This window comes from Manacus candei, unplaced genomic scaffold (genome assembly GCF_025592945.1).
Source record: "Manacus candei isolate 608988 ecotype Guabito, Panama unplaced genomic scaffold, ASM2559294v1 h1tg000005l, whole genome shotgun sequence".
NCBI lineage: Eukaryota > Metazoa > Chordata > Aves > Passeriformes > Pipridae > Manacus > Manacus candei.
The window spans coordinates 19,729,422-19,757,238 of record NW_026138053.1 but is presented as its reverse complement, the minus strand read 5'-3'; the positions used below and the strand labels follow the sequence as shown (position 1 = coordinate 19,757,238).

The 27,817-nt window shown below is 36.9% G+C and overlaps 1 protein-coding gene across 3 annotated transcripts in view; it reads right to left on the bottom strand.

The window, feature by feature from the left end:
* Positions 1–2,973: 2,973 nt before the first annotated feature.
* DENND1B (DENN domain containing 1B) overlaps positions 2,974–27,817 on the bottom strand; it is a 156,856-nt gene continuing 132,012 nt past the window's right edge. For 2 of the 3 annotated variants that reach the window (XM_051804427.1, XM_051804434.1), the window contains 5 exons: positions 26,265–26,321; positions 25,383–25,493; positions 12,849–12,928; positions 11,582–11,798; positions 2,974–10,384 (listed from right to left, as the gene is read on the bottom strand). In XM_051804427.1, the coding sequence (XP_051660387.1) occupies positions 9,833–10,384; positions 11,582–11,798; positions 12,849–12,928; positions 25,383–25,493; positions 26,265–26,321 (1,017 nt within the window). In that variant the 3' untranslated portion in view covers positions 2,974–9,832. The remainder of the gene's footprint in view (positions 10,385–11,581; positions 11,799–12,848; positions 12,929–25,382; positions 25,494–26,264; positions 26,322–27,817) is intronic. The other variant, XM_051804443.1, reaches the window with a different exon arrangement.

The following is a 27,817-nucleotide window of genomic DNA, read 5'->3' as shown; positions in this document are numbered from 1 at the left end:
GCTCCAGATGAGCATCTCAAGGATAAAACCTGAAAGTCACAAGATGGTTCTTAATATTTGGCCTTTCAACAGTCCAGGCTGTGAAAAGCACCCTCTGCCCATCTTGAACACAACAGAAATGCTCCTCCTCACCATTTAGGAACTATCTTAAGATAAACCAAATGAACTAATTTTGTACTAGGATAAAAAATACCCACCTTGAAAGTATATTAGTTGAGTTATTCATAGAGTTATATATACTTGAAAAACAAACTTGTGTAGGCAAATAAGCATTGTGTAAACTCTACATGGCAGAGTACACCTTTACTGTGTCTCATTCACAAAACTGAGTATTTTGCAGGACTTAACAATTAATACCAGGTCACAGACCTAAAAGGAAAAGGCTTGAAACCAACTTTATTAGATTCGTTGTAGGTCACCTTTCTTTTTCAGTATTGTATGTTGGGTTTTGTTGCTGTTTTGTTCCCCAAGTTTCAGTGGACCCAAAAATAAAAAACAAGTGGAGCAGTACACCATCAGGAGCCCAGCCCTTTGACTTTCAGGAGGAGTGTGAAACAGGTAGCCAAAGGAAGGAAATGATATACAGCCCATAGCATACTCCAAATGTGCTTCCCAAACTTTGCTTTTAGAACTAGTACTTGTTTATGTTTCACACAGAATTTCTAACAGGATTGACAGCCTCTGGGCTTTTGAAGTGCAAGAAGCTGTTAGCATTTTTTTCTGACTGATGAAAATCTGCAGATCGACTCGACTCTGCTTTATCTGAATACCAGCAAACACACAACAACACTGCAGGCATTGCTCAGATTTTTTTTGTTGTTGTTATTGCTTGTCACATCAAATAAAAATCTAAAGCCATGAATTTGATAAAGTTACTTTTCATTTTGTGAACATGAGGTTAACACACAATGAGTTCTGGAAAGAAAATTAAATGTTTTGTCCATCATTCAGGTTCGGCTGCAGCTGCACTGCGTGAAAGTGTATTGCAAAAGCAATTCTCATCTCACTATTGAAGCACAACCAACCAAGAAGTTACTAATGAATAGGAGTGTTTCTGATTTCTCCCCCCAAACAAGTCCCCAGTAAGACACTGCTTTGAGCTGCCTTTTTCCCCCAGATGAGGGAAACAACGGAACTCTTAATACATGAGCCAGCTTTCATACACAGGGCGCTACCACATGGTTGGTACACCAAACTCCTCTGAAATAGTTTTTAACAAACACTTGGTATTGCTGTGTCAGCAGGAACAGAGTGCTGCTGCATCACCTGTGTAAAGTTTGCCAACTTAACTTAGCCTGTATTCTTTTATTACCTCCTCTTCTTCAATCCTTTGTCATTCCAGATTTGAAAGAACTTACTCAACTGAAACATCCACAGAAGGCAAGCTGCAACCACTCTCAGTGCCCTGAGATAAAAAACTAAGGAAAGTAGGTAAACTTTACCTGGAAGACTTCATCTTCATACTTTGTCGCTCCTTCTGAAAAATTGCTTTTATAATGTTCTCCACCGACTCATAATCTGGACCTATGACAAAAAAGTTCACTTCCACAGCTATCATTTCAATAGCTGAATAAATGTGGACATATCTACTGGAAAAACAAAGAAATGACTGCAAGATCATTTCAGCTGGTATCACTACTGGCTGCAGTAAGCTAGCACAAGTCTAATGGCAACTGTTAAAATCACACCCACACTGTTTTGTATCAAGATAATTTGTAATTTTTTCATCAGTTGTGGACTTACTACAAAAATATTGAAACCACAGTCTCTATGGTTTGTCTGCATAAGATATCAAAAAGCTTTTAATTTAGAAGAGTAAATAACAGATCAGATTATACTGCATCGACATTTAAGGGAAAATTCTAGCTGAATTACAGTCATGCACTCACTTAAAATAAATCAGTGAAGCAACTACATTAAAAAGTTAAGCCACATCTGATAACATATTCATGATGTGTTATTGTGTTGCGTTGTAGTGCATTTTCAGGGCAAGGTTTTGGTCCCAGAGGGGCCACAGGGGTGGCTCCTGTGAGAAGCTGTCAGAAGCTTCCTCCATATGTGACGGAGCCAATGCCATTCAGCTCCAAGACAGATCCACTGCTGGCCAAGGCCAAGCCCAGCAGTGACAGCCATAGCACCTCTGGGATAACCTAGTTTAGAGGGGAAAAATCCCTGTGCAATTGCAACCAAGACAGAGGAGTGAGACTATGTGAGGAACATCCCTGCAGACACCAAGGTCTACAAGGAAGGAGGGGCAGGAGGTGCTCCAGGCACCAGGGTACAGATTCCTCTGCAGCCCATGGTGCAGACCATAGTGAGGCAGCCATGCCCCTACAGCCCATGGGGGTCCATGGGGAAACAGAACCACCTGCAGCCCACAGAAGACCCCATGTTGGAGCAGGGGAAGAGTGTGAGGAGTCCTCCCACTGAGGTGGAAGGAGCAGCAGAGACCAGCCAGGGTCAACCCACCACTTACGTGTTATTTAGCCCACCTAAGTTACAAATAAAATCTATCCCCATTGTATTCCTGTTCTCCACGAAGCCAAGAGGTGTTTTCTCCATCAGCCTCTCTCCACCGGGAGGAAGGAGGGGGATAAAAGCAGGTCTGCATGTAATTTCTCCTTAAGATGTCAATTTATTAATCTATTAAACAAAATAATATACCTACATTTTTGGCAATAACTTAAAGATCTAGAGACCAAGAAAAGTTGTTAAACAAAAAGCTAAGGTTTAGCTAAGGATTTTAAAAGATGCAAAATACCATTGGAATTTCAGTGGACATCAACATTTAACTTTTGCACTAATTAATTAATCAATTGCAATCGAGAAAACACGTTCTGCTTTCTCTATATTTGAGAAACTGAAATAATCATTCAACAGAGAAAAACTTCCAACATAATACAGTATCATTTTAACCTTTATGCCTGATAAGCATGAAAACCCATCAAACAAGAACCTGCATCACCCAAGGAATTTTGATATTGTTAAATTTTATTTTATAGTACAGTGTTGGGCACTTTATGGTAATGTGGAGTTCACCAAAAACTTCTACCGACATCACAAACTTTGGAAGGAAAAAGAAAAAACAAACCACACCACACATCACAGCTCATTTACTACATCTAGACAGTGCACTACTAACAGTAGTCAAGGTCTGAAATAAAGTTCTCGAGATGACTTTGAACAGTAGTCCAGAAGGTGCAAAAGCATGGAGTAAATTCTGAGATTTGGCTGTAATTTTGTAAAAAAGATCAGTAACTAACTAAATTTTTAAAACTGTTAGGACAATGCTGGTTGTTTGGTGTGTGGGGTTTTTTTTAATCTCTAAATTAAAACTATCAATAAAATTTCAATGTGTCCTGTACTTCATGCCTCTCCTACAAGTATTAAAGACTCACAACAGGGGCATTGTCAGGAACGGTTTTCAAAGGTCACCAAATAAATGTTCTGAAAAAGAAAACCTTATCAGGATATATAATGTTGCTTTGTTCCATGTTGAGGCATTTCTCATCATATCTGACACAGATTTAGAAGTAACTAACACAAATTGTCAGTTTGCCAAACATGTAAGCATTTTAAATTGCTCTTCCTTCTCAAAAATCATGAAATAACAGACGTGATGTGCTTGTGTGCAAGCTGCACCAAGACTAAGCTCTTCCACAGTGCTTTATTGCCTCATTCAAGTATATTAATTTAAAGAAGTTCTTAAGGAAAAACCAAAGGTTAAAAGAAAATGTACATCAATATACAAAGAAATTAATTTACAAAAAATTAAAAGGATACTGGCAACATTAGTAAATATTTTAAGTAATGACTTATGATAATTAGGGATGTCACAAACCAAATTCTTGTGGTCATCAGCATGAAGTCTCACCTCATTGTTGGTCCTGGAAAGCAATGCTTAACTCCTCAACTTTTTATCTGTGATAAACAAGTAATCAAATGATAAACTAAACATCATAAATTCTGATATTTAACCCCATTTCAATTTAACCAGGTTATAGTTTTAAGAATTGCCTGGAACTAATGGTATGTGAACATTGGTTTAGGTCTTATTATTTCTACAGAATGTGACATCCATAATCACTCCCAGTCACTGGAAATATACATTTGCCTTATTAGAATATACTTCTTCATGTTCTTATCATACAACCATTTTTCAAAGCTACATGTAATTTTACACATTTCTGAAAAATACCATTTCAAGGATCTGCTTAAAAGCAGATGTGCACTATTAAATCACTTTGAAATAAGGAGAAATATTGCACAAAATTCACTGAAGATTTGAAAGTCAACACATTTCTCCCCTCCCCCCGCACAACCAAGTAGCTCCCTTATTTTTAACAGAAACAGAAAGTTAATTCACATAGAATCATAATAAATGTCAACATACTTGAACTCAACTTATTTTTCAAATGCTAATACTGTTATTGGATTGTAAATACAAGTGTTGTTAGTATTGACCTAAGTAATAGCACAATTTTATTTGAGTACCCTTTACTACAGTAAACCTTGGAGTAACTTCCAACTGTGTTACGTGCTTCATACTCCAACCCAGCAGAAAATGGCAATGGCCCTGCCAACCTCATGGATGGTGGATGGCCCTCTAGACTGAGGTGGCTTTGGATTCATCAGGCAACTCTACTTAGAAGCTTTCACAAAGACCTGTCAAGTACTTTCAACTGGCCACTCACTAAAACTGTGAAACAGGTATTACAAAGCAAATCAAGGAAGGTTTTGCACAAACAAACCAAATCATCCCTTTCCATTCCTTTATTTTCAACACCCTGAAGAACATGGATTCTAGGCCAGCTGTGGTCCACACTCTCAGGGTGAAGATGAGGACATGTTCTAGTCAGCTCAGGCTCTGCTAACAAGTAAACAGCAATTGGCTACAACATACACACCTAATAGCAGCAAAGAAGTTACTGAAGACAAGTCACATCACCATTCATACTGGTTTTGCTGGTGCATTTATTTCTACATTCATTCTCCAAAGATTTACTGCAATACCATGGGAACAGACAGCCCTCACCATCCTGAGCTTTGCAATAAGGAAGCTGCTTGCCTCAGGCATTATTTTTTTAGCCACGCTTGTTTAGCTCGAAATTTCAGGCTGTTGGGAACATATCGTCTGGAGCCTCACAGCACCTGGTGTGAGGGTGCTGACAAGGGAGAAATAAAGACCACCCTTGACTTCTCCCTGCAGAGTCAAGGAGGTCCATGGTTAGGGGCTCCTTTCTGCAGGACAGGGTACAGTCAGCATTACACAGGGGGGTATTTACAAAAGGGCCTCACGCTGGCACTTGGATTATTGCATGAAATATTTCTTTAATTACTTTACATGCATAGAGAAAACTTTAGATGCTCCTAGCAATTCCATTAGACAGCTGCACCAACAAAAGATTGTTCTGTAGGACTGAATATGATTGACTGTAGGTGGATAAACAGAAGCTGTTTTAAAAACCTGGCTTAACTGTTCTTCTGCCTAGACTTTACATTGGTTACAAGAACACAAGGTTGTAAACTAGCTCACCCTAAAACCTCAAAAGACATCTAAAACAGATTTTTGAGGTCTAAAACACTCTTCTAATAGATTGGGTGGGATTTTCAGAAGCACCCAGCATTTGTCTAAAACTCTGCCTGAAGTCTGTGTTACAATGCCTGAGAGGGGACTTCAGCCAGTGCTGAGAGTTCCTGATGATCCCACCCCAACAGCAGCAGCACCACTGAAATGCTAAATGACAGTGAAGGCTTCAGTCAACAAGTTCTATGACAACTCCTACAACTACATTTTTTCTTCAGAACAAGTCTATTTTTCAGAACTACGTGATGCTCAAATATGTGAGATGGAAGAGCAAACCACTGCCTATTCTACACAGACTGCCCTCTGCATGCATAGAGGGTGGGTAGGGATCACCTCTGCATCCACAGTGCTGTCCTTCCCTGAATATCTGCACTGTGTTCCAAGTCACATCTCTATTCACATGAATGGGAAGGCTTTGACTGTGACAACACATTATCCATCCTCCTGCAAATCCCACAGGGGATTAATTCCATAGGCAATATTACTTTTGCCTATATGTCTGGGCTGGAATCACACTAACTGAGCTAGAACTGAAATCTGGATTTCTTCAAAGTTACTATCCCTCCTGTGGACTCCCAAGGCTTTGCTTCACCACACTCCACTGGAACAACCCAGGAATCCCTTTCTCCTTCTACTGCCCTTACTTTTTCCTCCCAAACCAGATGAGTGATTCGGCTCATTTTAGGCAGACATCTATGCAAAACAAACTCAAAAATATTCATTTCAAGTCCTAGTTTGACTTTCTACATCAGAAATTTGTTCCTATGTGTAAGTAACAGCTTATCAAATGACCTGGTATCTCCCTGAAACAGGAGTAATGGGAAGATTTTTGAGATCCTGAAGAAAAGAGATGCCTCTGAAGAAGACCACAGGAGCTCTGACTGAGCAGAATTCAGTTCTCACCAGCAGCTGGTGCTGAATGTTGATGACTTTCAAAGACACTAGAAGGATTTCCACAAATAAAAAGCATACAAGTATAAAACTTGCCAAAAGTATTGGACCTGGACAATTTATCTTAATATAGAACCCAATGCGGTAATAAAAATACAGTATATGTAGCCAATAAACAGTCTTATATTATCACAAGGACAGAGAACAAGAATGTTGAACCAGAAATATCAGTTTGGACTCTAATGTATTTGGTAACTGGTAATTCTATTTAAATAAGGCACAAATATTAGCCTTTTTAAAAGATCACTGATAGTAAGTGGAAAAGATTCTGTATATTACAGAGTAAAAAATGTACCTACAGTTAAAATCAACATACATATAAAACTAAGTTATTTCTGAACCCATACCAAGGTTCAAAACCAAAAAAGACATACTATTTAACAATTGTAAACACACTATGGGTTTTGTAAATAGTAAGGAAACAATGTAGCATAAGCACAGAACCATTTTGACTGAAATAAAAATAATTCTAAGTTGAATTTTACCTTCCATCTTTTATTTCATCTGTTTACCTCTTTTCAGCCTGCATTTTCACTCAATGTAACAGTGAATTACTGCTACAATGCCCTAATTTTGAAAGATTCCACTATCAAACTTTCAATTTTATGATCTCTATAACAACTGTAAGAGTATTGGCAGCCTCACATGGCTTCCATATTTATTCCACAAATCTGAGAATAGGACAATCTATGTGATTATTTGTTCAGTGCCTAACCCTATGGAAAGTCAGTAAGATTTATGCCTCTACCAGAGTGTCATTTTTTACAACCACTTTCTGGCAGTATTCCTGGACTTAGGTGTTTGATGGTTTTGAAAGTAATGATGGCCATAATTTCTGATTTTTTTCTCTATTTTCATCCTAAAGAGATTAATACTGTTTATTATCTTTAATAAATGAAGAAAATAAAACAACTTAGATGGAACCAGGGACAGAAACATCGTATCAGATGCAAAGGAGAACAAAAGGTAAATCTTGAAATTCTCATCTACAAAACACCAAGGACATGAATGAGAACGAGTGAGAAGCATTAAAAGAACAAAAATATTTGTGTTGCCTGTCTCCTCTTAGACCCAACTGCAGCACTATGTTTGGGCAATATTTAGTACCAGTACAGGAGAAGAATGCCTTCTACCAAGTCATTAATAACAGCTCTAAACAAGGATGCTCTGCAGCCCTGTCATCTGAACAGCACTGGAGACACCTGGTCTGACCCACCTGGAAAGCTTGAAGATTTTAATTATTTTTTATGATACTTTCAATTTTTAATAGTGCAAAATATTTTGCCAAATAACATTTGTTGATATTAAAAAAATACACAACATACTATGTTGATACATAAGAGGAAATCAAAGTATAAACAAATACTTTGGAGTACAGACCTCTGGATGTACAACTTCTAACTCTGGAATCCTGAGATTCTCCAGCAGTGCAGACTGCAAATGCTCTCTGGAATGTTCATGTTCTAAACAGAAACAGGTATTTCTGTAAGATTTGCACTTTTACAACCTTTTAGCTTTGTTGCACTGATTAAAAAAATTAATTCTGGAGGCTCATCCTCAGTGTAAGTACTGGCCCAGACCTTCTCTTTCTGGAACAATCTGAAACTTATGCACTAACAATTCCCAGGTCTCACTCTACTGCATCTTTGGTGGAGTTTCAAACGCTGACTCTGTAACAATGCGCAGCAATTCCCTCAGGTCAGCTGCCTTGTAATAAAGCAGCCAAAAGACCCTTTCCATTTGTGCTAGCTTGAAGGAAAACTAATTAATAAATCTCAATGAGGCAACTGATATTAAACTTTGCTACAAAATACTATGAAGGTACTAAAGCACAATCTGATTCAAATACTGACCCCATGAACACGCTCACTCAGGCCTACGTTGAGATTAAGACAAGTCGCTCGTGCCAAAGATGGAACAAAAGAAAAAAGGTTTCTAACGTAACTTAGAAGAGCAGGAGAACATTCTTCTCAGGCAGAGTTCATTTTATACCTGTGTGCTACTTCTAACAACTGCACCACAAATATCCTTCAAGGCTGACAATTCCAATCTGCTGAAGCTGATCTAATGGCTTCTCTATCCTGAGCCAGTGTGGAGGCCAAGGTATGTATGGTGAGGTGGAAAAAGAAAAGAGAAATAAAACTAAAAAAGAAAAAAAATAAAAGAGCTGCTCCATACAAAATCAAAAATTTTCACTTTTAATATCCAAATATTCCCCAGGAACACTGCCAGAAGAAGCAAAAATTCTTGTTCTAAATACAATATACATCAAGTCCGTTTATTCTCCTTCACTTAATTTAGAAAGAGATTTTTGGTTGTTCAACTTGGCTAAAATGAGAGTTGGATATATGCAGAATCAAACTGAATCTGTAATTTTAGTTTTCTAGTGTTACAAATTAGGCACAAATCAGTTTTCCAACTATTAAACTGTAGAAAATAAAATATAATAGAAATCTATCAGTTCCACTTACACTTTCCTTTCTGAAGTTTTTAGGTGAAATAGTCTACCTAGGGAAACCAGATAATATGTCTTTAAAGTGTCTTAGTTGTAAACAGAAGTTGATAAATGTCACATTATAATTCAGCGCTTCATGTACTTTATAGAAGAGAGAAAACCATGCGCTACCTTTTTGAAGTCTGGAAGACAGAGCCACAGTTTTAGTTTGGAGTAAGTTCCAAGTTATATTCACCAGAAATTCCTTATTCTAAAAAAAGTCTCCTTCCCCCCCACCTTTGCTGAAGCAAATTCCTGCCATGGAAAATCATTATTGCTGTTTTGTAGATTTGCATTCATCTTCTAAGATAGTTAAACCTCTTCTCAAAAGATTAAGGCAATTATTATTCATTACAAATATTAACATTTGTACATTTCAGACAAATCAGATGGCTTGGTTCATTTCATGCTTACCGGGATTAACAGAGTACCTTCAAGACCTGGTTACCTGTTAGGCGACACTTTTACTGCTGCTTAGAGGAAGCAAATGCTAGGAAGCACCATACACTTGCTGTATTTTTAACACAGAAACTAACTAGTACCTGATTTAAGAGTGCATTCATATATTTAGTTTCATTTTTTTGGACCTAACTACAGCCAACAAATGAACTGAGTAAACATAGAAGCAGATGTCCCAATGGCAGAAAATGCATACTCAACTGAAGAGAATTATTTTCATAACTTAGATCTCTTATTCCTTTTTCATCTTTTGGTTATCATGTTATATGGAGTTATATGGAGTCCTGAGTAGTCTCCCTTTAACTTCTAATGGGAGTCAAGTTTCTCTTCTCATAGTTTTCTTACGTTTTATTTCCACTGCTACTGCTGGATAAGCTATCCTTCGAAATATTTAAACCATAGTGAAAAGCAGAACTCAGTTTACATAACGACACCACTTCTTGAAGAAGACCACCCTCTTCCGGACTTTCATCTCCTTCCTTCCCATCTTTCTCCCAAGGGACCAGAATGGATGGATGCTGAGCAAGACTTCCTGGGAGCTGATCTTCTGAGGTATTGCTTAGTGTTTCGTTCTGCTTTGCATGCTCACAGGAAGAATAGCCTGCTTTGAAACTTTCTAGGGAAGTAAACTGAGCGCTTGGTCGTACTGGAGATGGGGATGTCATACCAGCGGTGTCCATCCTGTCAGTAATAAGGGTTTTGTCACTCTTTTCTTCTTCCAGCCTTGTGAGAGATTCTCTCAGGCCACCAGAAGAAACTTGCTTCCTTGGTGATGGAGGGAGTTGCTTCCCATGGAGGACACTGTCATCCTGGCCAAGGTTCCACTCTGCTTGATCATTAGCACTGCTGCAGAGCAGGGTAAGGTTGCTCTCACTAGGTGCATTTGACTTGTTCTGAAAGGAAAAACATTTTTATAGTTAATGTAGAGACAAAAAAATATCTCTGTGCTGGTGTTTCTGAAACAAAAGTACTGTAAGGGATATTATGTGTTCGTAAACCATGGATCTCCTTTGGGGTTCAGTGTCACAAAACAACAATCCCGGACACAATGTGAGAACAAGTGTTTTTACACTTCCTCACCAGAACATTGTCTCTTATCCTAATGATCACCTTTGGTACAGAGGAAGGATTTCTGTCTCCCTGTCTATTTCATCTTGGCACAAGAAGTTTTGACAATGAACAAAGACACACTTTTCTGGTTTGTAGCCATAATATTAGAGGGTGGGGGACTAAAACTAAAACCAGATGGCATTTCCTCTTTGCTTCAGTAATTAATTATACCAACTTTCAATATTAAAGTTTTTTGGCCAAACAAAAATGGGCATTTTATTAATCTAACCCCTGTGTGACACTCATAACATCTTACAAGCTTTATAAGCATTTGCATCAGTATTTGCTGCTCCAGTAACAAATCCTCTACTAAAGGATCCCTTTCAGCAAAAGTAAATGTTGGACAGCTGATATGCACTGGAATTCAAAAACACTAATATTGTTTTGGCTAATATCACAGCAGTGACTTGGTGAGGGTTTTAAAATTGTAGGCAAGCAGTTTGTTTACACTAAAGGACCTATGCAACCCTACCCAAAAAAGCAACAAGGAGTCCTCTTAGAAAGCTCTGCAGTGCTATTCTAGCAGTGGTTTGGGTGCAATTGCCAGATAGATCCCATGACTTAAATCAAGATGGAAACATCACTATATCACTACACCTAGTTAAAGGTTGTGAAGTGAAAATGGAAATACCTTCTAAACTGCACAAAAAGAAGACTAAATCCTTCTCCAGGCATATCAGATTGAACAGGTAAATGTAATACTAAACTATTTAAGTAAATTATTATACAATTCACTGGTACATCTGTACATCATTCCAAGATGACCTAGTAAACTGGACAAAGGTGTAACCAATTTCTTGGCTGCTGAAAAACCATCATGCAGTGACCAGCAGGAGTGTACTGTTACGTAGCCCTAAGACACACTAGCAATTCTAAGGACTATGCTGCTGTGCCTGATCTCCATGTTGTTGATTCCACAAGTGCAGTATTCCACTATAAATGGACTTGGGTTATTTTTCAAATGAAAGCAGAAGACTAACCGCAGTCTTGTAATCAATGTCATCCATTGACCTAAAGAAATCCAGGCTCTTTGCTCCTGAGAGTTTTCCTTGATCTGAACTGTGTGTGCTCAGTGTGTCCAGGATCTCCCCAAGCAAGTCCATTTCTCCTTGATGCTGAGGAATTATTCCTGTTTCACCAGAACCATCACTATCATAAAAGTAAGCAGAAGCTTCTTCGCTGTCTTCTGATGATAACCTGAAAACAAAAACTTTTTCATCAGATAGGAACCTAAAAGTAATTTTATTATGGTCACATCTGAAAGGAGAATGCATTTCACGACTTTTGAAAGGGAACAATAACCTGGAATTTCTTCCAACTCAAGGATTTTGCTAAACATAGCTGTATGGTATCAATGGAGATGCACTCACCATTAGCTGTCTCCTGGCCTAACCACACACTTTGTTCTAGTGGAAAGACTCTCATACTGAAACCCTTCTTCCATCACATGACCAGATTTACTGGAGTCCTGCTTATCTGCACTGAGAATTGGTGCTTTTGTCTCTTAAATTCTCTCTTGCTCATTGCAAGACCCTTACCTCAGATCCCCATTCTACCACAGTCTTTTCCTATCTCTGTCTATCCAGAATACTGCTACAAGGGGTATTTCCCATGGCTCACTGTTTTGATTATATCCTTTTAATACTTCAGTAGTTCCCTCTTCCCTACTACATCACAGCTCAACCTGCTTGATTTTGCTTTCAGCATCCTTTCTTGTTTATATCAAAACCTATCTGGTTCATTATCCAAAAATCAACTCATGAACTCAGAAAATGCCTCAGTGCAGCCTAAGCTTCAATTTATGATTTTTTTCTAGTTCTCACATAGGAAGAGCTTGATATAAAACTCACAAGGTATTATTTTTCTTTCAGACCCTTCAAAAAAGTTCTCATTGTCATAACCACAACACAAGCCTTAAAGAACACATTAGCTGAGGTTACTGCCCACCATGTTTAGGAATATTATTTCACTAGTTTTTTGTGTATGTAGTCTTTTTATCTGGAGTCTATGAAGACTGCAGATTACAACAAGCTCTTCTAGACACTAGAAATAATGAAAATATATTAATAACCTGTCTCTGTTTTTAAAGCAGATTTAAATCCTAAACTACTTGACATCATCTTGAGATCAAGAATAAAACTAGCAGCCTGGATAGGAGCAAAATGTGTCACTTGAACTTGACTTTGCTGAATAATACTAGTTACGCTCTCTCCTATACATACATACACATTGAAACAGGCTTCTTACTTGCTTGTTCTCTCCATTTCATCATCATCATCTTCATCTAAGGCAAAATCCTGGTTACTGAGATGCTGGTTGAAACGAGTCTGGAGGACAAAAAATTAGCATTATAATTTTGTTTGTTTTTTTTCTATTTCAGCATGACTTATTTGGAGACTAGCTGCCACTTTACTTGTTAAGACTTCCTGAGCACTTGATGAGTAAAACCACATATTGATCAAGTCTTGTAAAGATTGTTAAAGGGGATGTGAAGTCCTCAAGCATCAGCAGTTAAAGAGAACTATTTTTCTTCGTGGCCTGTGGAGGGCCTCATTATTTATGCAAAGCCTGGCGTGCCTTATTATTTATGCAAAGCATTGATTAGCAGAAAACTGGCTACTGGAGGAAAATCATCACGCAGGTCTATTAGCTACCCTTTCTTGAAAGTATATCACAAAAAGCACTGTGGTTTAGCACTTTCTGATAGAAACATTTGCCAAGCTCTGGTTGATGTGGTCTACTGAGCATGAAGAAAAATGGACTTTTGAAGAAGCAAATACAAGAGAAATCAGGAGTCTCTTTACATAGGTAGGTTTATGTTAAGGTGTTATACAGGATTGCAGAGTAAGTAATATGCCAGCTCAAAAACTTTGCCCTAAACATGCCTTTGTGCAGGATAATTTACTGTAGATTACAGCTAACTCAGTGTACACTCAGAGCATCCCATGGAGACTTTGCATGGACTAGCTAGTGTGTTGCAAATTCACACACTACCTTATGGACTACTCACTAGCCTGTTATATCCCATTATTATTTAGCAAATAAAATCAGGCTAAAGAATTCTATGATAATTGGGAAAAATTCTCTCTCTTGACCAGAACATTTAAATCAGGAATTTTAGTCACTTGGGCTTCACAAATGACTGTCTTAAAGGCTATACATCTCTTCTACCTGTTTAGTATCAAAAACCCGCAAAGATTAACTATACAGGCAATCAATCCACTGAAGAGATTCTGAACCTTGGATAGCCACCCATAATTTAAAGACATATGGATAGAATTTGTGCAAAGGGAAAACAGTACTAGCTAACTTTGAGGAAAATCAAGAGAGTAACAAGAAGTGCTACTGCCCACATCTCATCATGCAGCTCACCAAATGCCTAAACCTGCAACAAGCCCCTGATGGGGAAGAAATATGGCCTTAATTTCAGACTACAAGGAGCTTGAAAACCTTGTACTGCGAGGATTCCAGGACGTTACCTATTACAGATGTTGTCAGTGTTCTACATAGACCAGGACGCTCTCTGGAACTCCCCCTCCCCCCCCCCCCGCATTATTTTCAGGAATGTCTCAGTGTTCACTCTTTATAGACTGAGACGTTTGTTCCTGTTCAACAAGAGAGGATTTAATTAAAGCAGCAAGTTTTGATAACACTTTCCATAGTTCTTCACTCTCAAAGAGGAAACATATGGTTCTTAATGTGTTAAACCAAGTAATAGTTGATAGAAAATGAGAGAATTATTAGCATATTAAAGCCCATGAAAGAACCCTAAGATTCATACTGAACAAAAGGTATAGGATGGAAGGCAGAGAAAAACTGTTTCTAACTCTTTCACAGTTTTGTGAATTCTTTGTGTCATTCCCATCACTGTTGCAATCTATCGTTTTCCAGCTTGTAACTAAAGAGAGGTTAACCATTCTGTCTTAACTGATACTCCTAATTAGCTATTTTACTGATCACTGTCACAACTACAGTCACTGTTTTCAGTTTATAAGTTGCTGCTTTAAGTATTTATCTTCACTGGGACAATTAAAATACTTTGTTTCTATAACACTGAAAATGAACCACTTCCCCAAGAAAATTCTGACATGACGTTCACTGTAATTAAAGCTCTAACCTGGAACTAGCTCTTGGAAGGCAAAACCCTTCAATTTGCAGCAAAATTAGATGATGCCATCACATTTACTTCTACTAACATAAATGAGAGATTTTGCAGGGAAGAAGGTTCTTTAAAAATGCTGAGAAGTTTCAGAAAACAAAATGAAAACCGACACTTCATCTGTACATGAATTAACTCTGTCAATGGAATAAAATCCTACAATATGACACTTGCTGATTTGTTGAAATAATAAATAATATTTCAAAGAGCATAGATATAAGCTTCAAGAAAAAAAGAAAAGAGTGGGAAAAAAGAAAAAAAAAGGAAAAAAGGAAAAAAGTTGTGTCTGAGAAACAGGAACTGAATAAAATTCATTAGATTCAGCAAACACCACAGGCATAGCAGTGGCCCCTCAGAGCACTTACAGACAGTATTATGCAAGAGTGTTAATGAAAGCAAGAATAATATCATATAAAGGAATGTAACAGAGCATGTTGATAAACCTAAAATCTCCCCAAAAACCAAGAACTTCTAGTTCCTGATGGTCAGAATCTGTATTTGAAAAAATATTTTTGTTACCAATTTAAATGTTCAGAGCTACATTATAAAATTATAGAGGGACACTTTCAAAAACTAAATCAAATAAAATGGGATTTACACACGAAGAAAAAAAAAATGGGGAGAAGGAAAGGAAAATATTTGGCTGTAAATAACAACCTTCTCCAGCATTTACAACTCTGTGAGCTAGCCACGGAGACAACAAGCAACATATGTTTTTGAATAGGTGACTTTCCTCTAGGAGCTGTAATAAAAACGACTGCAAGGGAGGGGTATGTCCAGACTACTTTGCAAAGAAAGAAAAAGAAAGAAAGAAACCCTTAATAAATTCCAAAAGGAAAGCCATAAAACTTTTTCAATGTTCCACTAGGCAAAGTGACAGAGTACGTGCACCTGCAAAAGCTGTCAGAGTCATTTAAGAAGTCCCTCCATTACTGACGTACCCTGCTGTTTGCAGTTATTTAAGCTTTTAATTTCTGTCTTTTCTACATTTTGAAGTGTGTAACCTTTTTTATACCTCTTTATGAAAAAAGGACAGACTTCTGCTTCCTTCCTGATTAGCATTCTAATAACAACCAGACCATTTAAATTTATTACCACAAGAAATGATATGGCAACACTCCTTTCTTGCTGCACCAGAACTTTATAAAGTCTTAATAGACTGCTGTCATGTTTTCTTCTATAAAATAAAGGAAAAAACTTCTTTCAACTACTCAATTGTTTTGCTTCTTCCAACTTGTTCTGTTTAGATAATAAATCTATTATTTAATGTATTTACTTTATACCAAAACATGGACAGGGATTCAACTTTTGCTAGTTTTAAGTTTTCTCATCTTCAGGTACACTGCACCACAAGATTCCACCTCTCATCTTGTTCACAATGTAAGACAGTTCAACACACTTAAAGACAACAAGCTCACACTCTCCACAAGCCACTGCTGAACCATCAAGCCTGTAAAGTGCAGCAAAGGAACAACTCCAGATGGTATGAGGTTATATATCCTTTCTGTATACACATTATACATCCTCTTTGGTTTCTGCTCCACTTTGAAATCTCCTTGTGCAAGTGGTCTGCAACCTACACAGAGCTCAGCAATTGCTGATCACTGAAATAAGGAAAGGAAGGAGTTGATGGTATAAATACAGGTAAGAACCAAATAAAGTGAGAATAAGTCCTTAAACTGTTCTCTTCTGCTTGCTGGTAGCCTCACAAAATGTACTGCTTTGGCATAAAAATGCCAAAATACATGAATGCAAAAGGATTTAAATGTAAGATGGTTACATTCTTGATTGGGCATGAAAGTCAATCTCCGAAATGTCAGCTTTTTATATAATGCTAGACCTTTCAGAAGTCCTGCTTTTGGGAATGAGTGCTTATTGATTGATACTAAGGCAGGAAGTTTAACAAGGCTGCTGCTATTAATTGTCCTCAAAGTGAAAAACAATCTTTTGATAAATGGCAGCACACATACAATTTCACATTTACTGGCTACTCAATACATCAACACATATAAAGTTTCAAGAAAATTAAAATACATACAATGTTTTAAATCTATGAAGTACTGTTTCCTTTTTCTTACAAATTTAGAGTATGAGAAAGCAAAACAAATACAAGTCTGCTGTTATTTATGATTCAGTATTTCATTTTACCCATCCTCCTCTACAACCAAATCACAGATATAATTAGGGTTCCATCCAGTAGGGAAGCAAAAGATCTCTCAATCAAACTTTCTAGTTAAGCACAACCTGTCGCCTTCCTTTCCGGTTAAACACTGTGACCTAAAGTGATGAATCACAGGAAGGTACTTCACATTACACTCCACAAGAGCTGAGACTAATGAAAGGAAGAGGAAAGGAGAGATAAAAAAGAAGTACAATTTCTAAACAATAATGCTCTGATATATATTATCTAAGATGCCATATTTTTTATATATGAACATTATTATTATAACACAGGACTCAGTAAAATTTAAAAACTATTAATGTTATATATAAAAAGAAGCTTCATCCTTTCTAGGAAAGAGACCACCTCTGCTTTAACAGATGCAGATATAGATGATGCATTTGAAAGAACATAAAGCGACTGGACACATGCACGGCTGTATGCCATGAAAATGTCATCAATTCTGAGATCCTGTTAAAATGATAGGGAAACAGAGATAAAATAAGTAGCTTCCCAATGACAGAGAAAAATCCTTTTCTGTGACAATAAAGAGTCTGCAAGAGCAGGAAATCCCCCAAAATCTGTTTGGAGATACAGACAACCAGAAATATGCATACAGGCACAGTACTTTGAAATGACAAGTACGCTGTAATACCACAGAAACCTCCACTGACTATGGCAAAGGTAAAGAAGCATTAATATCTGTGCTGAGGTGGGATTTATTATAAGTAAGGGTGATAAATCTGTTGAGATACTTAGTCATGGATAGCATACTAATTATTTATGTTCTGAATTGAAAAAATGAACAAATACCTGAACATAGGTATCATTGGAGGATTTTGTAACACTGCTTTTAATTTTTAATAATTACTATTTTTCAAAAATAGTCTGCTTTTCTCCAAAGCAACAAGTAAACTTCCACTTTCCCTGAAGAATCACAGGCCGTTTTTGACTCAGGAAGCCTGAGCCCCCTGAATCAGCCTGAGGCTCCCCACTGCCCACAGTCAGGCATCACCTCCGAGCAGCCACATCCCGCTCGTTCTTCTCAATGGCACAGAGGCTATTCTTAGCTAAAGTGCCTGTTTTCAGCTGATGATGCACTGTGGCACCATGCCACACATCATTCTAGCTGCAAAGAGTGTACCATCCGAAGGCAGCCTGGTTCCATTTTAATTGGCAACAAGCACAAGTGTTAGTCCTTTAAAATAGGATGTGGGGATTTGCAGTGCCATTTGCAACAACTAAAGCCAGCAGCTCATTTTTTTTTTGTGGATGATTCTAAGAATCAGATTAACCAGGTGGAATTTCCAGTTACAAAAACTGAGAAAAATATCACATATTTTCCCTTCTGATGGTTATTAATGTCCCCGGTACACTCAGTGATGGAAGGAAAATGACAGAATGGAGCACTGAGGGGGTCACAGTGGAGAGGAGCAAGGAGATAAGGAAGAACGTGTGTCAGAAAAGGAAAAACTAATCTGGTGTCCATATGCACAAAGCCACATAAATGTTTATATGCAAAAAGGCGGGGAAGGGAACACGGGTTTGAGGTAACAGGAAAGTCGAGAGACTTGGAATTAACTCAGGTACACCATGTGTGACTTTAATGAATCTAAGAGCTGTAAACCCAGTTTGCCTGGTTGGAACATAAATCGATCTTTTAGTTAAAATAGGCATCATATGCTGACATCAGCAGAACTATCGCATGGTAAAATCACTGCTGGGAGCACTGTTTGCTGATCGTGTGTGACTTTCTCAGAGGAAAACTTACAAAAAATACTGAAGCTGAAATGTACAATGTGGATGTGATCACAAAGACAAACGTTCTATACCTCTAGACTTCAGAAACACTGAACTCTGTCCATCAGACCTACGGACCTATTTGAGGGAAGCTCTGTATGAAGCCTGAAAACAGACAAACTAATCACGGTAGCAGGGAAAAAAAGACTCTGCCTTAGAAACAGAAATATTGACCCCAAGCACATCTCTAGACTGTTTAAGGCTCCCAACCAGAAGAATTAAAAAAAGAGAAGTCCCTCCTTCTGTTTGGCATCAGTAGGAGTCTTCTGCTCAACAAAGAAGGTCTTTCTCTGCAAGGTGCTGTGAATATGGCTGGCACTCGAATTTGGATGCTACTCACTAATTTTAGATATTTTAGGGCCAAAATTAGAAAATTAACAGCAGGATAGAGGTGTCATCAGGATGCAGTCTAGATTCTAGGTGGGCTGAGTTGCCCTTTGGTCATGCCCCTCTCTCTCCACTTACTACAGAAACAGCCTAGGGCAGCACTGCAGCTAATAACTTCAGCATTTCAGAAGTGTCTAAAATTAGATGGGTCGAATCTGAGCTCTCACATTCAGAGATGCTGAGATCCCTGTAGCAAAGGCTTTTCCTGTCTCTTTTAATTCTCCCTCCTTTTGCCCCCAGCCAAACTTTTTTCTTTAATTGAACTTTTTTATCCCCTTTTTTTTTTTTTAATTCTAAGGTACAGGATTATAGAAAGAAAGAAAAGGTTAGGGAACATACAGTACTAGAGCTGAAGTTTTAGATGTAAAGTGGTGTTTCAGGTCAGAAGGCAAAAGAAAAATGGAAGTTGGGATGCAGATCCCAAACATTGTCTGACAGCTCTTCTGGCTCCCTGCTTTGAGGGAGCCAAAATGTGACCCGTGGAAGACAGAAGATACACAGCAAACGAAAGCAGAAGACACCACTGTTACATAAAGATGTCAATAAATTCTCCTGACAAAAAATTTAATCCGGTTATTTCAATTAACTACTAAGGACAGAGAGGTTAATCCAGTTTTGAAGGTACTTTGTGAGACAGCATTTTTCTTTTATATACTTCAGAAAAAGCAAACACTGGAAACATACCAGTGTGGTGTCTTTGTTTGTAGAAGAAAAGACCCTCAGAAAGGCTGTCTTTCTATTTGTTAAAAAACTTAAGCAGGGGTCAATAATAGTCAGGAAAAGCACCTGTGAAGATTTTGCTTGAATAAATTTTTCTTTCAGTAAGATCAGACGTAGATATGGTGATGACTTCACCTTGAAAAACCAAGCATTCCAAAAAATGCTCACAGGGTAACAAAAAATTCCAGAGTGATTTCCTGGCCATTATCCTAACTTCCCATTTCTTTATTTTTTATTTTTTTTTAACTGGAAGCATGGTAATCTGTGCAGAGGTTTCTTAAATGATGCTTTACTGCAAAACTGGGAGACAAGTAGCCACAAGGTTTACACTTGTTTATGGGTGCAGAAGGAAGAGCAGAACTCTGCTGCAGAATGTCACTGTCTCTGTTTAGCAGAGAGGGCAGGTGGGAGCAGTGAGCAATGTTGTAATTCTGCCTCTCCTTGGTAGCTTATTATTCCCTATTCCAGAAAATAATATTATGCACCATACATGAAAGCATCTAAATGCTTACTTTGCACAAAACCCAGGTACTATTTCACTTAACAAAAATAAAGGAAGTACCAGTTGATTTCTGAGAGGTTTTCTATTGTAACAAGCAAGCCTTGCACGAGGTAGAGGATACATGTGCCTCCACCTCTTCGAAAAGGTACCGGCACCACGAGAGGGCACTCTCGTAATCTACAATTTGAATTTTGGCTGCCTAGCTTTCTCATTCTTAATTAAAAGGAAATCTGACTGTTTTGCAGAATGAAGAGATCTTACTTGACACACCAAGACAAAAGATTTTTCTCCAAATTAAAGGAAGCTAATGATATCTACAATATTTTCAAATTACACATTAGCTAAGAATCACAATTTATTGATCAACCAAAGCTTACTTCAACACTGTATTTTACTTTTTATTTACAAAATGTGATTTACATTTTAAAAAGCTCTTACTTTATGACATCTGTCAATTTATAATATTTTAGACAATGAGAGCAGAAGAGACCTCCAGTAACATAATCAGTGTTATCTGTGGATGGTAGGCATAGATGTGATCTCAAGCACATTATCTGAATACAAATACAGGTAAATGCCCTTAATCAGAGCTTTTATGTTTCTGAAACCATTGTGGGGCTGTTTGTGGATTTTTTTTCCAAAAGAAAGTCATCTTATACAGAATACTCAGTATATTCAGCCTGCATTATCACAAGCATGTCATCTCCTCTCTTACATTACTGGTAAAAAAAAAAGTATTCAGAATAGCCAAGTCTCACAGCCTTTTTCAGGTTAGGAGGGTAATCAGTTACTAGAAGTCCTTTGTAGCTAATGATTATGTCATTTATTTTACTGGCCATTGTAAGGATATTGATAAATGGGGCACTCCTGAAGGTAAGGTTATTCTGAACACATCTTCCTGCTTGACACTTGCTATCTTTGTTGAACAGATGCCAAGTATACCTACTGCAAGCTGAATTCTGTATTGTATAGTTACTAGGATATACTTCAATAAAAGTGAAAAGGCTCCATTTGCAATATGCTTTAAAAAAAAAAAAACAAAACACTAAAAACTGGTAGTTCTCTTCTATGGGAACATACCAAGAAAAAAGTTTAGTCTAAGTTGGATTTTATTACCTTACGCAAAAGTGTTTTTAAAACCTTCTTAGTCACTGTATTTGGATCCTGCAAAGTCACAGCGAATAGTTCACTTGGTATCTTCAATATAGGAACATTTTAAGTATTGCTGACACACAGGGATTCCTGGTAAATCCACACTTAGAATCCAAATGCTGATTTCCACTACAGATGCAAGATACCTGTAGTACCTTTAGGCACATACTATTACATACATTTCCTTAGAGACAAGGGGGCATTGCTAACTTACTAATTACAAAGTGAACTGGTAGTTCTTATTCGGTATTCTGCAAATCTTCAAGAGTGTTTTGTTAGCCACAAAATACATTAGGACTATTGATATCCTGAAATGCACCATTTTCAATAAGCTACCCTAACACCTAATATAACACCAAAATTACAAAGATCATATTCATGAAATCAAACCGATCTTCCTGGCATTCTAACCAGGATCATAATAAACACATTTTATTTTTAATTATAGATTAATTTGGAACAATTTTACAGAGCTCCTACTGCATTTAGGCCCCTGCGTACCCAGAAACCTGGGAGCATATAATGAAACAGAACTAAAACAGATTATGCAAAAACTGAATGCACCACAGTCTAAAACATGCCCTCCTGTGCCCTTCTCATCAATAGTTAAAGGAACTCAGCAACATCATTGGGAAGATACTGCAGTGTTGAAGCGATCTCATGCTTGCATTAATTTCTGTTTCAAAAATTTTAGCTGGTGATTTCTTATACCTTCTACATCCCTTATTAATGCAAGAGATAAAACATACCAGAGACATATTATTAGCTCTAGGCATGAAACAGTTAACAGCAGTGCACATGCCAAGGTTTTAATAAGGCTTAACAATAAAAAGCTTCAATCCTCCACTTTCACTAGATTTTGTTGTTGTGGTTTTCCCTTGCTTAGGGCAATCCATCTGTTAATGTTGACTTGCAATATAGTTAAGCTTCACACACATATAAAAAGCCTAGAACAGCGAACCTAAGCAAGGGGAAGCTCAAATGAATATTACAGAGATAGAAGGATTCATCTGAGGCACAGATTAATTGTGTGCACACACGCGCATGCACACGGGCACGTAGGAGTACACTCCCCTCAGTTCCTTTTTTTTTTTTTAGGGAAGACTCACAAAATGCAAATTATAGGAGGGCAAGCTGATCGCTACAGTTTGCAATAGCACATTTAATTATTTATCCTCTGATTAGGTTTTGACAGTTATTTTACACGCTATACTTTTTTTATTTACTGCTAGTTTTTTATTAAAAAAAAAAATAAAGCCACTATGACAGCAGTCATAAAGCTTAGTAAATATTCATTGTTAAAAATGGCTCTGCACTGTGACCAGTGCTGGTATTCTCCCTGGGCCAAACTGGCCTTGTTTTCAATAAAACCAGAGAACTATCCTTTCCCTTGAGCCCTGTTAGGCTGAGGCTGCAGTTGGAACTGTCATCTTCACACAAAAGCAAAGGGGTTGGGTTTTACAAACGCAAAGCCTAATTGGGAGATCTTCATGGCTGTACCCTTGACATTTATTAAAGTCTCATCAACAAAACAGGAAATAACCGTACTAATTAGCAGACCCATATACAAACTACTGTTTGTTGGGGTAAAAGAAGATTCACTTTTTATTGTAAAGGAAACATCCTCTCAGACCCCAAAAATCCTGTTACGACCCAATTTTTAAAATAATCTTTCTCAGTGAAGCAAACTTTCATATCATACACAACTTTTCAAAATAAATATGTTTTACAGCATCTCAGGTACTGTTAGTATTTAACTGTTTCCAAGAAGTGGAGAACAAAAAGCTCAACACAGGCATCTAATATGACATAAAATGTAACACCAAATTCTTTATATTTACAATTTTCTAAATGTTTCACTATGGAAGAAATAGTAATAAAGTGCAGAGATGCCTCTTGTTTGGAAGCAAGATGACTATTAAAAGCAATCTCTCTCTTTTGTTCATTGTTTATTTACGGTTTGGGGTGATATTCAATACACTGACATAACAACTTAATCAATATCTGGTCCTTACTTTTAAATATGTATCAAATTGCATGAATCCTATTTTAGCACTATCCTTTTACTGATATAGACACTCATGGACATCATTTTAGAAATCTGAGTGGAGAGGCTCATTTGCAGGATAAAGAGTTATTGCAGGATAAAGAGAAAAAGGATTAAATCTGACAACAATGGCACTGAAATTCACTTCTTTTAAACAGCAGATTCGGTACTAGATCAAACAGTCTCTCATACACATGCATTGTGAACACAAATATATATTTTTGTTTGGATGCAAAGTTTAAAATTACCACTTATTAATAAAGAACTTGTATTTATGTTATCTTATTCAAACACAAAGAATAAAAATAAAAATAAGAGTAGCAACTATTATTTTTAAAAAACCTTTTTGTTTGTTTGCTTTTGGAGGGGGAGGAAAAAGAGGGAATGGCATGAGTGAGGGGTGAAGGAGTTCTTGGAGAGCAATCCCCATGTGCTCCTTCCTGCCCACTGGGTTCACGTGACGTTTGGTGCTGGGGAGAAAACAAGGGACCTTCATTTGCAGCAGGGCAAAACCACGGGGCTGTTATTACAAGCTTTGCTAGTGAATAAACCCTATTTAAGTACATGGATATGTATGTGTGTCTGCACACATGTTCACATGCATGTGTATGTGTGCAAAAAGCTACGGGCAGATATTCACTCCTACCTTGTTTTCAAAGCTAAAAGACAACTTGTAGGAACAGCAACGATTACAGGATTTAGCACTATACAGCTGTATGACCACAAAAACATACAGAAGTTAAATTGTTCTGTGTGAACACATGCCTTCAAAAGAAATGTTTAATTGTACCAAGGTAAATTATATTCCTTTGTATCCCTAGACTCCTGTATATAACAGTGGGCAGCACTACCAGATCAATGAAGCAGAAAGTCTTTGCTTTATTTATAACCCCACTAAAAATTACTTAATGCTAATGTACAATTTCACCATCATTTAGCAATAATCTACATCAGTTCTATGTTAAATTTCACAAACTTTATATTTATTACTGATAAAAATTAATTTAAAATCAAATTCATTAAACAGACAATCCAGATTTTTATTGCTGCAATATCTAGAGCAAAAAAATAAATGTTGTTAGATCACCTGGACTGAATTTCTAGACTTAATTCTCATATGAGGAAGATACAGGCATTAAAAATCCACATATAAGATATTAAAAACATGCAATAACAATGTAATGTAAAAATAAACACCTGTATATTAAAAATATGTATATATGCCGGTAATAATTTGCAGAAAATGTGTTACAAAACCTATTTTGTTGTTATCTTTGAAATAAAACTGTCAAACTGAATCCAAAAACATTAAAACACTTGCCAAAGTTGAGACACTACACCTGTTACTTCAAATCTAGAATAGAAAGGATTAGAGAAAAAAAGCCAAGATGTTGGCACTGTATTAACTAGCTGACTTATTATTAAAATAATAAATCATAATGATCTGAGCAAGGTTAAAGGCCATATGGCTGCCAAAACAATTTATTAGAAACACAAAATTATTGCGTCTCACCATAAGAAACTAAAAAAGATAGCTTAATAGAGATCTCTGAATAGACCAGAATTAATTTTTTGTGAGAAGCCTCTATCAAAAACAGTATTTAAGAACTAAATCCCAAATCCATACTTATAAATCTCCCGTTCTTTCCCCTCTCAACGGGGATGAAATAGAAATAGTATTTTTTTCCATACAAGCAGTATAGCAGTATTTCTACAAACACAGCCTTTTAATCACACTATCTCATCCCAGACAGTAAAATAATCTTAAACAAATTCACCAAAACACTACTATAAGTAGCAAAACAAATTCCTCATATGCATGTGAATACGAACAGAAGTTTCAGGTGTCTTACCTGTGCCAGTCTTCGTTTTTCTGAGCTTGTTCTTTTCTCATAATGTGATGTGTAGATGGGAACAGTCTGTACTGCACCAGCACTGCAAGTTCCATACTCTTCCTCACTCTCCTATGCAGCAAAACAGATTTAAATTCCTTTATTTATAATCACTATCTGCAAACATACCCTCCATATTATGCATGCAGAATGCATTCAAAATGATCTTGCCACAATCTATTACTGTCATGAAAATACCATCTGTAGTAAGAAAATCAAATTTAGCTTTTCAAGACACTGGATTACACACACTGTCATTTAAAAGATGAATTGTTCAAATATTTTTGAAATTTTTCTTAAAATAGCACAAAAGTTGTCCAAAAAATGGTTCCTTCTCCATACAGAAAAATCTTACGTGGACACAAAATTTTGAATGGGAAAAGCAGCTGCAAAATGCCTAAAACATCTTTTCTAATGAAACTATTCATTCGTCTCTAAACATTGCTATTGTTCAAAAATCTTGCAAAACTAAAACTGGACAACTACACTTTCTGAAATACATTGTACTGAAAGACTCTCCCATCTCAAATTCTCAGCTTGAAGCAAAGGCTGGGATTGTGATATCAAAGCAATCAACTTTATGAAAACATACATCCTCTTAATGTATCTTTGAAGACCTCTGTTGTTCTATGATAAAATATGCAAACAATAAAGAGATTATTCAGTGGATGCATAGAATGACAGATAGTTGCCAGAGGGCTCGTTATGAAAAATGTATTGTTGAACAAAGGGCTAAGCATATTTCAAAAGTCATTAAAAACACAAATCTCATGTGATTTGTAACGTATAAGCTTCAAACTGATACAGGAAGCAATGTAAGAAAGTAAAAAGTGCACCACATACCTTGTGTTTTAACTTACTCTTCACTTCTTTTATTCCTTGCCTTGCCTGGTTTTTTGCCTAGAGAAAGAAAAGGACTTGAGTAGCTCTGCAAGACACTGGTTGTAGTCACAGAACATGCTTTATGATGCCATACCTATTTTACCTTTTCTTTTTTAAACAACTGGTGATATAAAGAGCAGCAATAACCTTTGTGACAAATTTCATACATGCACTGTCACTATATTTTTTTATATTCATGCTTTGTCTGTATATTTAAGGATTTTTTTCAGTACATGCATGCCAATGCTGTGAAAACATACATACTCAAAAATCTTCCATTATTACTAGGGACAGGCTAAGTATGGTCATATACATCACTCCTTTATTTGAAATGCTCCTTTAAATTTGAAAGGACATTTTAGCAGTAAAGCACACTGAAAAAAATGCTAAGATTTTTAAGATGACTGCTACAGTGTTCCAGTCTGGCAACTTGCAGGGCAACATCAATCTTAAGAGAAATGAAGTGATTTCATATGCAGATGGAGATTTTGCCCAGTGTTGCTGAACAGCATAGTGCTGCTATTTAGGGGAAAATTCTGTATGCATTAAAAGAGGCAGACAAGGATCACAGTTGCATAGAAAACAGCCAAGAATATTCTTCAATATTGAATACCATGTCCTTATGCTAAAAAACATTTGAGAGAGAGAAGAGAGGAGTAGGAAAAAAAATAAAAGATGGGGGGAACAACATCAAAAACTCTAACCCTAATAGTAGAAAAGGTAAAAACTACAGAAGTTTTCAAGGTTGTCTTGAAAACAGGACTTTAAAAAATATATTCAAGGCCATAAACTACCTATTTTTTCTATGGTTTTCTGTACATGGCAATTCAGAAAAAGAAAATAATTTTCTTGAATCAAGAGCTCAGAGAGTCTTTTTGATCCTTAAATCATACATCCATAAGCTCAGTAACAGCACAATGGGGTGCCATGTAGCAAATGCTAACCTGAAAGCCACTTTAAACTTTCCAGATCATGCTCACAGCATTTAGATGAATTTTGGAGTGCTTTCTTCTAACTCTGAGGGATGGTACCAAGCACATTACTCAAAACTACCAACCGGTTATCTAACAATTAAGAAATCCATATTTCATTTCTCTAGTAGCAGGCCCCATAAAGGGCAACAACAAAAGAAATAAAATGGGGTATAAATATGAATACCATACACACATGGATCCTCAAAAATTTACTAGTGTTTCCTGGCATGTACAGAAGTTCACTTTGAAGAACCTTTACTATCAAAGACATAATTATCAAAATTGAAGGCTGGGAGAAGATCATGTAACCGCCGCCTAAGATAGTGCAAATTAAGATGAATAATTTGCAGATAACCTGTTAATGAATCACTTTTTAAATTATAAATGAGTCCATGAATATGAAGTATATTTAATTTATTTACCTGTTTCTCTCCATGACTGCTGTGTTTTTCAAGTGATGTAAAATTAAAAATTCTGTTTGAAAACTTTACTGAAAATACACTAGCTTAGACTGATTTTCTGATTTATTTCAGGACTACT